At 44.4% G+C, this 15,233-nt stretch overlaps 1 protein-coding gene and 1 pseudogene across 1 annotated transcript; both read right to left on the reverse strand.

The window, feature by feature from the left end:
* Positions 1–4,953: 4,953 nt before the first annotated feature.
* On the reverse strand, positions 4,954–6,881 carry LOC123396750. Its single transcript, XM_045091593.1, has 6 exons — positions 6,745–6,881; positions 6,287–6,438; positions 6,125–6,201; positions 5,348–5,434; positions 5,109–5,194; positions 4,954–4,981 (listed from the first exon to the last, which is right to left on the reverse strand). Exons 1-6 carry the CDS (start codon positions 6,879–6,881, stop codon positions 4,954–4,956), a joined length of 567 nt encoding a protein of 188 aa, XP_044947528.1.
* Positions 6,882–7,245: 364 nt separating this feature from the next.
* Positions 7,246–7,778, reverse strand: LOC123396751 (annotated as a pseudogene).
* Between the last annotated feature and the right edge of the window lie 7,455 nt (positions 7,779–15,233).

Consider the following 15,233-nt stretch of genomic DNA (forward strand, 5'->3'; position numbering starts at 1 on the left):
AATAAACAGAGAGGATGTGGATCCGGAGAACAACAGGGAGGCACTGACGAAATTCCGCATCGGATCCAGAGCACACCATACGGGAAAACGAACCCAATCTATACATACTCGGGCTGTCCATGGATATTGTTGGACAATTCGAAAGGATGGCGGTTATAAATATGCAAAGACATGCATATTTATAGATGTCGCCCTTTCGAACGGGAGAAGCATACTGATCACGCATACTGATAAATTAATTGAATTACCTAAATCTAGAAAGTTGCATCCGGAAACCGAGCCACAGTAAATGAAGGGGCGGGGAGGAGATGAAATTTGTACTGACCCACGAATGCAGGGGCGGAGCTCGTACAACGCATGGGCAGGTCTTCGCACAGCAGACCTCACAGCGACGAGCCAACTATCACATGTAAATCCACCCGATCAACACAAATATTCCAATTATGTCATTTTAGAGGAAAACAAGCTAAGTATATAATATCCGTGAGCTAACCAAGGTTCTTATGCCATTTTGAGCTTATTATGGTATTTTGGAGCTAAATGGGCTAATTATGTCATTGTTGGGTTAATTAAAGCAAGGATAATATGAAAGAGGAGAAGAAAGAGGAGGAGGAGGAGAAGAAGACGAAATCAAGAAGGAGGAGGAGGAGGAGAAGGATAGAAGGTCCTTGGCCTTCTCCTCCTCCTCCTCCTCCTCTGTTATGACCGGCTGGGCCTATGGCCGGCGTAGGCCCATTGGGCATTAATATTAGCGGCTTGGCCCGCAAGTTATCTTAGGTAAATTACTTTAGGAAAGTTATCTTAGGATCGAGTTATGAATACTAGTTGTAAGACATCAATTGAGATCAAGCAATAAAGATATTATCTTCTGTTGCCCGGCTCTCCAAGGAGCCGGAACCCTAGCCTCCGCCGCACCTAACCCTAGCCGCGACGGCGCCATCTCGCCGGCGCGTCCGCTCCAGCCCTCGCTCCCCTCCTCCCTGCCCTTACAACCTACGCCGGAGGCCCGGTAGGAACCATAGTCCTACCAATTTGGTATCCAGAGATTCCAGGTTGATCATGTCGCTCCCTCCACCACCGCCGCCGCTCAACACCACCACCGCCCCACTGCCGCAAACCACCACCACCGCCCCGCTGGGCCCAACCCCCGCCGCCGAGCGTCACCCCCACTACCTACGGGCCGCCGTCGCTGCCGTGGGCCACCCCGGCCTTCCAGCCACTCCACGGAGGGGCGCCGCCACCGCCGCCGCAGCTGCTGCTGCAGCACTACCACGCCGCGGGCACTCCCTGGCCGGTGTGGCCGGCCACCACCGTGCCGCTGGGGGGGCTGCCCCAACAGTCGCTCCCGGCCACCACGGCGCAGGCTCCGGTGCCGCACCAGCAGCCGCCGCCGCCATCGACAGCAGCACCTCCACCGCCCCGAACCACCAGTCGGCCCCTACACCAGGTGCAGTTCCCGTCATCACCATCGCCAGTTCCCGCGTGGGCAGCCGGATCATCTTCGGGTCTGATCTATACCCAGGCACAGGCACTGCAGCAACCGCCCGGACGGGGCGGCCGCGAGCTCAGTCGACCCGTGCCGACCCTTCCAACACCGGGCCGGCCTCCGCCAGCCGCAATGGCCGCACCTCCGGCCGCCACACGGACCTTCCGCAGGTTGTCCCCGGCCGAGCAGCAGGAGCGTCGACGTCAGGGTCTTTGCTTTAACTGCGATGAGCCCTACACGCCGACACATGTCTGCCCCCGCCTCTTCTACTTGGAGACGATCGACTACACCGAGGCGGACGAGACGAAGGACGCACCAGACCCGGCCGCAGATTCTACGGCGACGGCCTGCGTCGTCTCTCTCCACGCCCTCGCCGGCATCCGCCATGAGCGGACCATGTTGTTGCCCGTGACGATCCATGGCGAGCAGCTGGTCGCCGTGCTGGATACGGGCTCCACTCTTCTTATTCTTTTCTCATTTTCCTTTTGCCTTTTCCTTTTATTCCTTCTTATTTTCCTTCTTCTTCTTCTTCTTTTTATTCTTCTTCTTCTCCTCCTCCTCCACTAGCTCTTCTTCTTCTTCTTCTCCTTTTTTCTTCTTCTACTTATTCTTCTTCTTCTACTTTTTCTTATTTTCTTCTACTAAACAGGAAACTACCTACAAAATCTACTAATTAACTAACAGAAACTACCTACTAAATCTACTAATTTATTCTTCTTCTTCTTCTTCTTATTTTATTTTTTCTTTTTTCCTCTTATTCTGCTTCTCCTTCTTCTTGTTTTCTTCTTCTCTTCTTCTCCTTCTTCTTCTTCTTCTTCTTCTTCTTCTTATTTTCTTTTTTCCTCTTATTCTTCTCTTCCTCTCCTATTTTTCTTCTTCTTCTTCTTCTTGGTTCTTCTCCTTCCCTTCCTTTTCCTTCTTCTTCTTTTCCTTCTTCTTCTTTTTTTTTCTTCTCCTTTCTCCTTCTTCTTCATCTCCTTTCTCCTTCTTCTTCTTCTTCTAAACCTAAACTAACTAAAACTAAACTAAAACTAAAACTAAAACTAAAACTAAAACTAAACTAAAACTGAAACTAACCTAACTAAAACTGAAACTAACCTAACTAAATCTGAAACTAACATAACTAAAACTGAAACTAACTAAACTAAAACTGAAACTAACCTAACTAAACCTAAACTAAAACTGAAACTAAAACTAAACTAAAAGTAAGAACTAATTAAACAAAAACTATTAAAAAAAGAAGAAACTTACCAGGGGGAGGAGGGCCGCAGGGGGAGGAGGCCGGCGGTGGAGGAGGGTGCAGGGCGGCGGTGGGGTGGGGTGGGGAGGTGGGGTGGGGGGTGGCGGCGGCGGCGGCGGCGGGGGCGCAGGGAGGGCGAGGAGGGCCGCGGGGGGGGGGCGCAGGGAGGGCGAGGAGGGCCGCGGGGGGGGGGGGGGCGCAGGGCGGTGGTGGGGTGGGGAGGTGGGGTGGGGGTGGCGGCGGCGGCGGTGGGGCGGCGGCGGCGCTGGGGCGCAGGGAGGAGGAGGAGGGCCGCAGGGGGGGCGCACGGCGGCGGTGGGGTGGGGGAGAGAGAGTGCGTGGGAGAGAGGAGAGAGGTGGGGCGCACGGCGACCGTTAACTTTTGGGGGGTCCATCCCCTTTGCCGTCTGCAACTGATCCCCTTTGCCGTCTGCCACGGACGGCAAAGCTACTCAGACATACGGCAAAGGGATGGGTGGGGCCGGGGTGGGATGGGGAGAGAGGGGGTGGGGTGGGATAGCTTTGCCGTCTGCCATCCCTACCTTTGCCGTCTGTTGACAGACGGCAAAGAGGTGGCTGATGGCAAATATTTATTTTGCCATCAGCATCCTCTTTACCGTCTGTTTTTTGCCAACACACGGTAAAGAGGTTCTTCGCCGTCCGCTGGCTGATGGCAAAGATTTGGCAGACGGCAAATAAAGGAATTCCAGTAGTGGACCTTTCTAAAATTTTGGTCGTAGGTCTCTATCGACCAAAATTTTGGTTTGGCCATTACCCATTTGTGTGCGCCACGTAGGATCTGACGTGGCCAAGTTGATGTGGCATTGCTAGTGACCAAATGAAATCATCATAAATTTCAGATCCCTCTCTACCAATCTAGCCTACATGGGCCTGGCCCAATACCTATTTTACTATTGAAAATGTATGATTTGTTTGGGTTGAAGCATTTTTTGCTAGAAGCACCACATCTCAAGATAGTCCCATTAAAAATAAATACAACAAAATAAAAGATTGCAAATAAAATGTATATTTTATTTCAGTAGCATATCACATCAAATACAATACATCATCCAACGACTCCGTGCATTAAAGTTCAACACCTAACAAGGGCACATCAAGATAATTTTACATCTACACAACAGAATACTTCTGCAAGTGCAAGTACACAGAAAAAGGACCCAACAAGTGCACAGTCACACATAAAGAAAGTTCCACAAAGATTGAATGAGAACCACAAGTTTCTTCTCATCATCTTCCTCTGCACAATATGCTCTTGCCATTGCCGCCTGCAAGAAAAAAATGATGCCGACTCCAAGTTAAACCTAGAAAGTAAAAAAATATCCAACCGTCCAACTAATATGTAATTGTTTTGTAGCCATAGGATGAAAGAGGAGACGTCTACCCCATTGGTCTTTCCTTCTATGCTTGTGAAAAGAAAAAAGAATCTACAAGAGACGTGCTCCCTTTGGTGTACCTATACTCGAACTATTAATAAAGGAAAAGTTATTTCTTGTACTAATTTGTGGTAATACGTTATTGGTTAAAACATATTATCTATCCATGAAACATTGAAATCTCAATCTAAATTCCATGCAACTATTCATCCGATCCATAATCAAGAGAAGAATAAAAAAGCAGATATAGACATGATGATAGTGTAACTATTTATTAAGTCCAAATACCAAGCTCAATAACTTTGTCAATGAAATCAAGTACCTAGATGACCTGTCGTGCATCCTTCCAACTTTAACAATGCACACCCACATCTTACGAAGTCTAGCAATTTGGTGTCAATTTTTTTGTCTGTGCAAACATTTTAAAAGTAAAGGCCATTTAACATGAATTTGTCAATGATCAAAGATACAAAATAAAAATGTTATTTGTTAACAGAGAGTGACATTAGTAGCAATAGAGTTAAATTCTGGCACAAAATAGAGTATTTGGTCTTTTAAGAAAAATTCTGACACAAAATATATTTAAGTAAGCTATTTTCTTTCTTGAACAAACAATCTACATTGGATCAGTTTGTCCTGGATTGGAAGATTGTTACAACTAAATAGTATGTACAGGTACATGCAAATGCAAAATTTAGGAAGGCACTGAAGCGTTGAACCCTTGCTAGGAATATGATGTCGTCGCGTAACTATTTAGAAAATTTCATACGTCAGGGGGCTCAAACCCTCCAGCGTAATGGAAGTATGCGCCAACTATCCAAGCATGGTCAGCATCACCAATTGATGTACAAATGGATATGACTTTTGTCCAAAAGCAGCGATTTTAAAAGCTATATCCAGAGTTAAATCCTATTTAGAACTAATTACAGAAGAAGAAAAACTGATATTCGAGAAACTGTTCTTACAAAATTGTCCTGCTAGTTTTTACCTCATGATAGCTAACCCACATGGTTCAAGTATTCGTCTCATCTCCTTAAAAATATCCATTGGTTTTGTCAAGTAGTCTACACTAACCTAGAAGCGCGCACACACACACACACACACAAAAGGAAACTTATTACCATTCCATACATGCAACTAGATAGAGGCCCAAATGTAAATTACTATGGCCTACAAAAGATGGACCTGTAGTTCAGCAGGACAGAATTCATCGTAAGAACACCATACCACGTTGGTTATAACATCAAAGGTGTTATCGTCGAAATGAAGCTTCGGGTTCAGATTGAGGTCTTGCAGAACATACTCTGTCAAAACCTATTATCACCAGAAAACAAGAAGAGAGATGCCAAAAAACATTAGGATTGGTGTTCCAGCCGAAAAGAAAACATTAGGGTTGCAAGACGTGTTAATAGTACAAACAGCCATTTCTAGCAGAGTACACGTACAGTGTCATGTTTACAACTTTTTGCCGCGGCCCCAATTTGAGCCCTCAACTAGACTCAATAGTTAATGAACACATACATATATATCCAAATGTAGAAAATCACACTAATTTAGTAAAACCAAATTTATATCTGAAAGAAATGAAGTTACTATATCGTATCCAATTACTATGCTTCAGTTATAGACAGAGAGTGATTGAACTGCCTATCTTAACTTTTATCCTATTAGCACCCGAAAAGGTTTCTTTGTCTGAACAGCCATTTCTTCTGTAGCAACATAGATACTACATATACTACAGTCATCATAAGTCATATGACCACTATCTCAAAAACCATCAGGAGAATCAGAATGCAGCATAACTCACCAACTGAGTCAACTGTTGCTCTATCCAAAATAAAATAAAAACCAAGCCATGTTGCTCAATCCAAAAAAAAAATACAAATCAAGGCCATGTTGTTCAATCCATAATGCTTTAACAGTTCTTGTTGTAATCTTGTAACTGAAAAAGAGAATAGCAGACCAAATGTCCAAAATCGCAATAATTCGGTAAGGAAGCGGTACCGGATTCTTCTTCAGTTCGTCTTCATTCATACCCATCCCTACGATATTCTCTTGCTTGTACCCGCTGGATAATGGCTCTCCTAGATAAAGCGGAAACCAGTAAGCCACTTGGCAAGAAGACATTGAGATGAACGTGGTAACATGTGAACTCCAAATTCCTACCCACCCAGCTACTGCACATATCCAGGATGGCCACGCCATGAGTGTTGCTTGGAGGAAGGGCTTGTAAGTAGTACTTTGTGAGCGCCCTGATTGCTTGGTCATCAATGTGCGTCACAAAACGGGGAGCTAAGTAGAACTCAGTATCTAATGACCTGCCAAGTAGCAAGAACGCATCATACATCATCGGGGCATCAGATCATACAAATAAAATAGGAAGATGTAGTAATATGTGTTAATATCATCAGTATGATCCAACTTCACATGGATGCACATATTTCATGCGTGATAAATGAAAGGAAATTTCTAAAATTACAGCCATTTTTTCATTTCAGAACAAATAGAATGTAAGCTATGCACTTCAGTATCCTACGTGCCACCATAAACATGATCTTAAACAGCAGCAAGTTTATGCTCTAACTCTAAGGATGTAGATAGTAGAAAGACCAGAAGGCTCTTACCTTGTCAAGAGCCAATACTTCGGCATAGAAGCAGCCACAATGGCAAGGATGCCCAAGCCCAGAGCAAAAGGGCATACATATATGCAGATGCGCACCATACCAGCTGACACTTGTGGGTCTTGTTCTTGCAGTGCCATCATAACGGAATTTGTAGCAGCAAACAATCAACAAAATTCAGAGAGGCACATGACGGAATTCTAATATACTGAATTTGTAGCAGCAAGCAAGAACTCAATAAAATTCAGAGAGGCACATAACGGAATTCTAATATACCGAATTTGTAGCAGCAAGCAAGAACTCAACAAAATTCAGAGAGGCACATAACATTATTCTAATATACTGACAAATTACTACAGGCATGTAACTAGTTTCTGCAACTGAATTTGTAGCAGCAAGCAAGTAAGCACTCAAACAAAATTCAGACAGACATGTAGCAAACTTCTGCAACTGTATTTTAAGCAGCAAGCAAGTAAGCAAATCAGTTGGTGCACAGCACGTTTGTTATCTGACAGCAGTAGCAACACTGAACAAAATAAATTCTGATGACAGGCATGTAACCAATTCTGATGACTTTTGCAACCCATTTCTGATGACAGCGCTGAGGGAGTGGCCCGTGTAGTCGGGGTACCGGGCGAGGAGGTCCCGGAGCAGGTCGCACTCCTTGTCGAGCACCCAGCCGGCGGCCCGGAGCTGGCCGTTGTGTACGTAGCCGCCGTCGAAGCGGCGCTTGCCGAGGCGGTTGTCGAGGAGCAGCACGTAGTCGGACTCGCGGCCGAGGTTGAGGCCCCCGGTGTCGGCATAGGTGCGGCGGTGCACGACATTGGAGGGGTCGAGGAGCGGGGAGGCGAGGTCGGTTTCGTAGTTGGCCATGACGAGGCGGCACATCCGGCGGATGGGCGCGAAGTCGGCGGCGGCGGCGTGGCCCCAGGTGGCGCTGTCGTGGTAGCCGGTGTGACGCACTGCTTCCACACCCACCGCGCGCACCCCAGGAAGTAGATGCACTCCAGCAGCGGTAGCCCACACGCCAGCAACATGCGTGGAGATTCCATCGTGCAGGCGGCGTGCGATGTGGCAGATCCCGACGAACCTAGGGGTCGCGGCCGAAACCCTAGCCATGGGTGAGACAAAGAGAGGTCACAGGGGAGCAGGGGGCTCTCTCTTTTTTCCCATTCCAAATATTCTAAGAGAGGTGAATGAGAGACGTTAGATCGGTAAGACGTGGACGGCTCAGATTGGCTACAAGGGATTATCCGTGGGAAGAGTTTTCTGCGTCCTGATTGGTTCGAGATTTAACATGTACATAGACAGATGCATACCAAGTTTGTTTATGCACATTTCCTCTTAAAATAAAAAAATCATCATGCACATGTACGTGAACGGCAAGCAGATATTGATTTTGGGAAAGTATATTCATGTGTAGCATATGACCTCTGAAACCTTTTTCGATTCGAACGTACCTCGTAGTACCGCAGATTCATGTGTCACTAGGAAACCAATCTACATATCTTTATCACATGAAGGATAGGTGGGTGAGAGACGTTGGATACGTATCGCGTGAATGGCTCAGATGGTCTGCAGTGGTGTGAACCGGGGGAGAGGAATTCTGGGTCCTGCTTGGTTAGAGAACGGTGATATCTAAAATAATTTCTAAGTGCTAAAAATAGAAGGGGATTGTGAAACATGTACCAAAAATATTTTCCCAAACGACATCACTAAATGTTTCACTCAAGAATACCACATTTAATGGACGATAACCAACTTATTCAATTTTGATCTTTAAATCTATTTTTGCCATTTAAACGGTTTTCTACCGAATCAGAAGAAAATCAGATGGAATCGGAAGGAAATCGGTCAAACAATTTTGCACAAGGGTGCATCTTGGAATGGGAAACAATGTTGCTAAAGGGTCTTTTTGTTTTCTTTGGACGTAAAATTCATTTCCCATTTGTAGCCTTGTCGACACCTATACAAGACACGTAGGCGAAATTGTTGAGTTTTTTGCCCACTCACCTATATTTAAGCCTATGACCTTCTTAATTTTGTCATGGAGGACCTACAATGCGGGGATAAATACAGCTACACATGCCAGTGACCATTTTGGGCAATGGGATTATGACCTTCTTGATAGAGATGGTCAAAATTTTCTACAGTTTGGACCCTCTTAGACACCTCATGACCTTTTTGTCAATTTTAGTCATAGATCTATGACCAATAAAACCGCCGTCATTATTATTTGTCATAAACGAGCTTATTTCTTGTAGTGAGAAGACACGCATGCGGCAATCATCTTCTTTGCCGTGTGCCACCACAGACGGCAAAGACTAAATCCAGGACGGCAAAGACAAAACAACACACGGCAAAGAATCTCACGGCCGGCAAAATTTCTACGTCAGCCTACGACGGCATAGGACTTTCTTTGCCGTTTGTCCCCCCAAAGCGGACGACAAAGCTCTTTGCCGTCAACTTTCCTTAGGAGCAGTCGGCAAAGTGCTCGAGACGGCAGCCGACACGCGTTGCCTCCGTTAGGGGTTAACGGAGGCTTTGCCGTCTGCCTCCCCCTTATTGTTTGTCGTCTGCCTCCCCCTTATTCATTGCCGTCTGCCTCCCCCTTATTCTTTGCCGTCTGCCTCCTCCTCCCCCCCTCCACTCTTTGTCGTCTGCCTCCTCCTCCCCCCCTCCTTTGTGCCCTCTTCTTTGCCATCTACCCACCCTGGAGGCAGACGGCAAAGAGCCTATATAGACACCCCAGGATGCACAGCTGAGTGCCATGTGGGACCTTTGCTATCTGCCAGCTGATGGCACGGGTCTTTGCCATCAGCTAGCAGACGGCAAAGAGCCCATATAGTACCTGTTTTTTTGTTTTATATTATTTCACAACACACACACACACATATATATATATATATTTGACATCACATTTATATAATTCATCACACATATATGATATATAGTTCACCACACATATCCTTGCCAATACATATATATAATTCACCACACGTATATGATATACATATAAATCAATGTACATCCCCATATATCGAAACAACCAACATACAAAGTATTGCACTATTTATCCATATGTACATATACATATAGTTCGACATTGTTCATCAACTCAAATGAAAACTAGATGATATACATATAAAGTTCATCCATCAACGTTGTTCAACTCCATGAATGCCAGCTTCCATGCATGTAGTATATCCAATCTGCAAAAATGTGAATAAGAAAGTCAGAACAAGAGCAAAATATGATGTTTTCAGCTAATTATGTCATTTTTAGGGGAAAACAAGCTAAGAATATAATATTCATGAGCTAACCACGGTTCTTATGCCATTTTTAGCTTATTATGGCATTTTGGAGCTAAATGGGTTAATTAAAGCAAGGATAATATGAAAGAGGAGAAAAAAGAGGAGGAGGAGGAGAAGAAGAAGAAATCAAGAAGAAGGAGGAGAAGGACTAGAAGGTCCTTGGTCTTCTCCTCCTCCTCCTCCTCCTCCTTCTCCTTCTTCTCTTCTTCTTCTTCTTTCTTTTCATTTTGCCTATTTCTTCTCCTCTTCTCCTCTTGTTGGAGCTAAATTACCTAATTATGTCTTTTTGGAGCTAAATGGGTTAATTATCCCATTTTAAAGGAAAACAAGCTAAGTATATAATATTCATGAGGTAACCAAGGTTCTTATGCAATTTTGAGCTTATTATGGTATTTTGAGCTACATGGGCTAATTATGTCATTGTTGGGGAAATTAAAGCAAGGATAATATGAAAGAGGAGAAGAAAGAGGAGGAGGAGGAGAAGAAGAAGAAATCAAGAAGAAGGAGGAGAAGGAGGAGGAGGAGAAGGACTAGAAGGTCCTTGGCCTTCTCCTTCTCCTTCTCCTCCTCCTCCTCCTCCTTCTCATTCTTCTCTTCTTCTTCTTATTATTCTTCTTCTTCTTCTTCTTCTTCTTCTTCTTCTTTCTTTTCATTTTGCCTATTTCTTCTCCTCTTCTCCTCTTGTTGGAGCTAAATTACCTAATTATGTCTTTTTGGAGCTAAATGGGTTAATTATCCCATTTTAGAGGAAAACAAGCTAAGTATATAATATTCATGAGCTAACCAAGGTTCTTATGCCATTTTGAGATTATTATGGTATTTTGGAGCTAAATGGGCTAATTATGTCATTGTTGGGGAAATTAAAGCAAGGATAATATGAAAGAGGAGAAGAAAGAGGAGGAGGAGGAAAAGAAGAAGAAATCAAGAAGAAGGAGGAGAAGGAGGAGGAGGAGAAGGACTAGAAGGTCCTTGGCCTTCTCCTTCTCCTCCTCCTCCTCCTCCTTCTCCTTCTTCTCTTCTTCTTATTCTTCTTTTTCTTCTTCTTCTTTCTTTTCATTTTGCCTATTTCTCCTCCTCTTCTCCTCTTGTTGGAGCTAAATTACCTAATTATGTCTTTTTGGAGCTAAATTGGCTAATTATCCCATTTTAGAGGAAAACAAGATAAGTATATAATATTCATGATCTAACCAAGGTTCTTATGCCATTTTGAGCTTATTATGGTATTTTCGAGCTAAATGGGCTAATTATGTCATTGTTGGGGAAATTAAAGCAAGGATAATATGAAATAGGAGAAGAAAGAGGAGGAGGAGGAGAAGAAGAAGAAATCAAGAAGAAGTAGGAGAAGGAGGAGAAGGAGGAGGAGGAGAAGGACTAGAAGGTCCTTGGCCTTCTCCTCCTCCTCCTCCTCCTCCTCCTTCTCCTTCTTCTCTTCTTCTTCTTCTTCTTCTTTCTTTTCATTTTTCCTATTTCTTCTCCTCTTCTCCTCTTGTTGGAGCTAAATTACCTAATTATGTCCTTTTGGAACTAAATGGGCTAATTATCCCATTTTAGAGGAAAACAAGCTAAGTATATAATACTCATGAGCTAACCAAGGTTCTTATGCCATTTTGAGCTTATTATGGTATTTTGGAGCTAAATGGGCTAATTATGTCATTGTTGGGGAAATTAAAGCACGGATAATATGAAAGAGGAGAAGAAAGATGAGGAGGAGGAGGAGAAGAAGAAATCAAGAAGAAGGAGGAGAAGGAGGAGAAGGAGGAGGAGGAGAAGGACTAGAAGGTCCTTGGCCTTCTCCTTCTCCTCCTCCTCCTCCTCCTTCTCCTTATTCTCTTCTTTTTATTCTTCTTCTTCTTTCTTTTCATTTTTTCTATTTGTTCTCCTCTTCTCCTCTTGTTGGAGCTAAATTACATAATTATGTCTTTTTGGAGCTAAATGGGCTAATTATCCCATTTTAGAGGAAAACAATCTAAGTATATAATATGCATGAGCTAACCAAGGTTCTTATGCCATTTTGAGCTTCTTATGGTATTTTGGAGCTAAATGGGCTAATTATGTCATTGTTGGGGAAATTAAAGCAAGTATAATATGAAAGAGGAGAATAAAGAGGAGGAGGAGGAGAAGAATAAGAAATCAAGAAGGAGGAGAAGGAGGAGAAGGACTAGAAGGTCCTTGGCCTTCTCCTTCTCCTCCTCCTCCTCCTCCTTCTCCTTCTTCTCTTCTTCTTCTTCTTTCTTTCTTTTCATTTTTCTTATTTCTTCTCCTCTTCTCCTCTTGTTGGAGCTAAATTACCTAACTATGTCTTTTCGGAGCTAAATGGGCTAATTATCCCATTTTAGAGGAAAACAAGCTAAGTATATAATATTCATGAGCTAACCAAGGTGCTTATGCCATTTTGGAGCTAAATGGGCTAATTATGTCATTGTTGGGGAAATTAAAGCAAGGATAATATGAAAGAGGAGAAGAAAGAGGAGGAGGAGGAGAAGAAGAAGAAATCAAGAAGAAGGAGGAGCAGGAGGAGAAGGAGGAGGAGGAGAAGGACTAGAAGGTCCACGGCCTTCTCCTCCTTCTTCTCCTCCTCCTCCTCCTCCTTCTCCTCCTTCTCCTTCTTCTCTTCTTCTTCTTCTTCTTTATTTTGATTTTTCCTATTTATTCTCCTTTTCTTGGAACTAAATTACCTAATTATGTCTTTGGGAGCTAAATGGGCTAATTATCTCTTTTTAGAGGAAAACAAGCTAAGTATATAATATTCATTAGCTAACCAAGGTTCTAATGCCATTTTTGAGGTTATTATGGCATTTTGGAGCTAAATGGGCTAATTATGTATTTTTGGGGAAATTAAAGCAAGGATAATATGAAACAGGAGAAGAAAGAGGAGGAGGAGGAGAAGAAGAAGAAATCAAGAAGAAGGAGGAGAAGGAGGAGAAGGAGGAGGAGGAGAAGGACTAGAAGGTCCTTGGCCTTCTCCTCCTTCTTCTCCTCCTCCTCCTCCTCATCCTCCTTCTCCTTCTTCTTCTCTTCTTCTTCTTCTTCTTCCTTTTAATTTTTCCTATTTCTTCTCCTCTTCTCCTCTTCTCGTCTTCTTGGAGCTAAATTACCTAATTATGTCTTTTTGGAGCTAAATGGGCTAATTATCTCATTTTAGAGGAAAAGAAGCTAAGTATATAATATTCATGAGCTAACCAAGGTTCTTATGCCATTTTGAGGTTATTATGGCATTTTGGAGCTAAATGCGCTAATTATGTCTTTTTGGGGAAATTAAAGCAAGGATAATATGAAAGAGGAGAAGAGAAAGTTACCGTAGTGGTCATCAAGGAGGAGAAACACCAGGGTTGCTTGCGGCGGCTTCGTTTGGAGATGGTGGCCCTAGAGAAGGGTCGTGCGATGTCGCTCGGGAGTTATTCTACAGAAAAGATATTTTGCAATGTCTCAGTTAGCATGATGACACTCAATTATTGATACTAGTTTATAATGAAACTCACCGTGCCAATCGAAGAGAAGACGGGCATCGGCGGAGGGACTTGACCGCTCTTCTCGCACAGACCCTCAAGAGTTGGTCGTATTAGTTAGTAATGAAACAGACATTACACACATGATTTGGCTAATGTGAAAAAAAACATACCACAAAAAGCTCGTACAGGGCCAGTTGACCCGCCTCATTCCGGGCCCTCTCCTCCTCAATCAATCGTGCCGTGGTCTGGTCCCCGTCATCAAGAGCAGCCTGAAGAGCAGCCTGGCTTGCCAATCTCTCTTTCTCAAGAGCAGCCTGGTTTGCCGCTCTCTCTTTCTGAAGAGCAGCCTGAAACACCATTCCCCGCCATCCCCGCCCCCTGAGCCACCCGGACCCTCGGTCCAATCCGGCAACTCGGTACGATCCGGCCAGGTCTCGCATCCGGGCCTCTCCACGTCGGGTGAAGCCTCCGGAACCGTAGTCTCCTCTGGCTGCTCCTGGACCGGAGTCTCATGGGATGAATGCCCGTCAACAACAGGCTCCTGGAACGGAGTCCCCATAGCCTCCTCCGCAAACGGGTTGACCATACTAGTCCTATGCTCGGGTGAATGAGCTGGTGGTGGTGGCGAGGACGGCTCAACAGTCCTCCTGGATCATTCAGGGCCACCACCTCTCCATGTACCCTTCCCCTTCTTCCCTACCCGACCAGCACCTCTCCGAGTGGGCAATGCCGCCGACGAAGAAGAACCCACGGGTGGTGTCGACAGGCTGTCTGCCAAGGCTCTACGGAGAGATAGGGGTGGAAGGGAAGTACCACCCCTCATGCGGGGCGCCTGGGAAGAACCCGTCGAGCGATCTGGACCAGCGCCCACCATCTTTCCACACCTCGTGACCTGCCATGATAAAGATTAAAATAAATTAGTATAGCATAAAAAAATTGAATAACTCACATGAATAATAATATGTACATGAATAATAAATATTAAAATATATATAATTTAAGTTGTGAATCCTACAAACTAATAATCATCATCAATAAATGCATCATCATCATCACTATCACGCATGTCTTCATGAATGACGTGCTCGTCAGGTTCAACGGCGTGAAGTTGTGAAAGGCCTTCCTTTAATCGTTGAAGCATTGACAGGTCATCTGCATCAGTAACCTCTACGAGTTCCAGGTCCTCTGGTTCTGGCTCAGGGCTGGAGTCGGATTCATTGTCGCTGTCTACTTCCATGTTCTTGGGTGAAGCACGGCGGTTCTTGAAACGTTTCTTGGAAAGACGTGTTTCTTGGAAGAATTCTCCATCATATGTGTCTGGGTTAATGTGAGGTTCATAATCCTGTTCATTTGGAACAGGTGGTCTGACATGTGGCGGCACTTCATAAACAACATACCAACCTTCCAGATTCTTATCCGTTTGGCATGCCCACGGTAGATAGAAAACTTGGGTCGCCTGTTGAGCCGTAATATAGACATCGGAACATCTAAATGGGTGTTTGGATTGATTTCGACTAGTCCTATATGTTCATGAGTCCTTCTAGTCTTTTTCGGCTGGAACCAATAAAATTTGAAGACTACGACGTTCGGTGGGTTTTCACCATAGAATTGAAGTTCATAAATTGCTTCAACTCTTCCATAATACTCGATAACACCTTCGCCGATAGTAGAGACACCACAATTTGTACATTTCCAGTCGGGCATAGATAGCTCTTTGCCAAAGGTACGA

Source organism: Hordeum vulgare, chromosome 5H (genome assembly GCF_904849725.1).
Source record: "Hordeum vulgare subsp. vulgare chromosome 5H, MorexV3_pseudomolecules_assembly, whole genome shotgun sequence".
In the NCBI taxonomy this organism is placed as follows: Eukaryota; Viridiplantae; Streptophyta; class Magnoliopsida; order Poales; family Poaceae; genus Hordeum; species Hordeum vulgare.

Excerpts from the sequence above, each read along its gene's own strand:
- LOC123396750 (XM_045091593.1), bottom strand. The coding sequence starts at position 6,881 with ATGGCACTGCAAGAACAAGACCCACAAGTGTCAGCTGGTATGGTGCGC. Across the intron at positions 5,435-6,124 it reads ACGAACTGAAGAAGAATCCG|GTTTTGACAGAGTATGTTCT; the intron begins GTACCGCTTCCT and ends TGGTGATAATAG. Across the intron at positions 4,982-5,108 it reads TGTGGGTTAGCTATCATGAG|TCATATCCATTTGTACATCA; the intron begins GTAAAAACTAGC and ends TTTGGACAAAAG.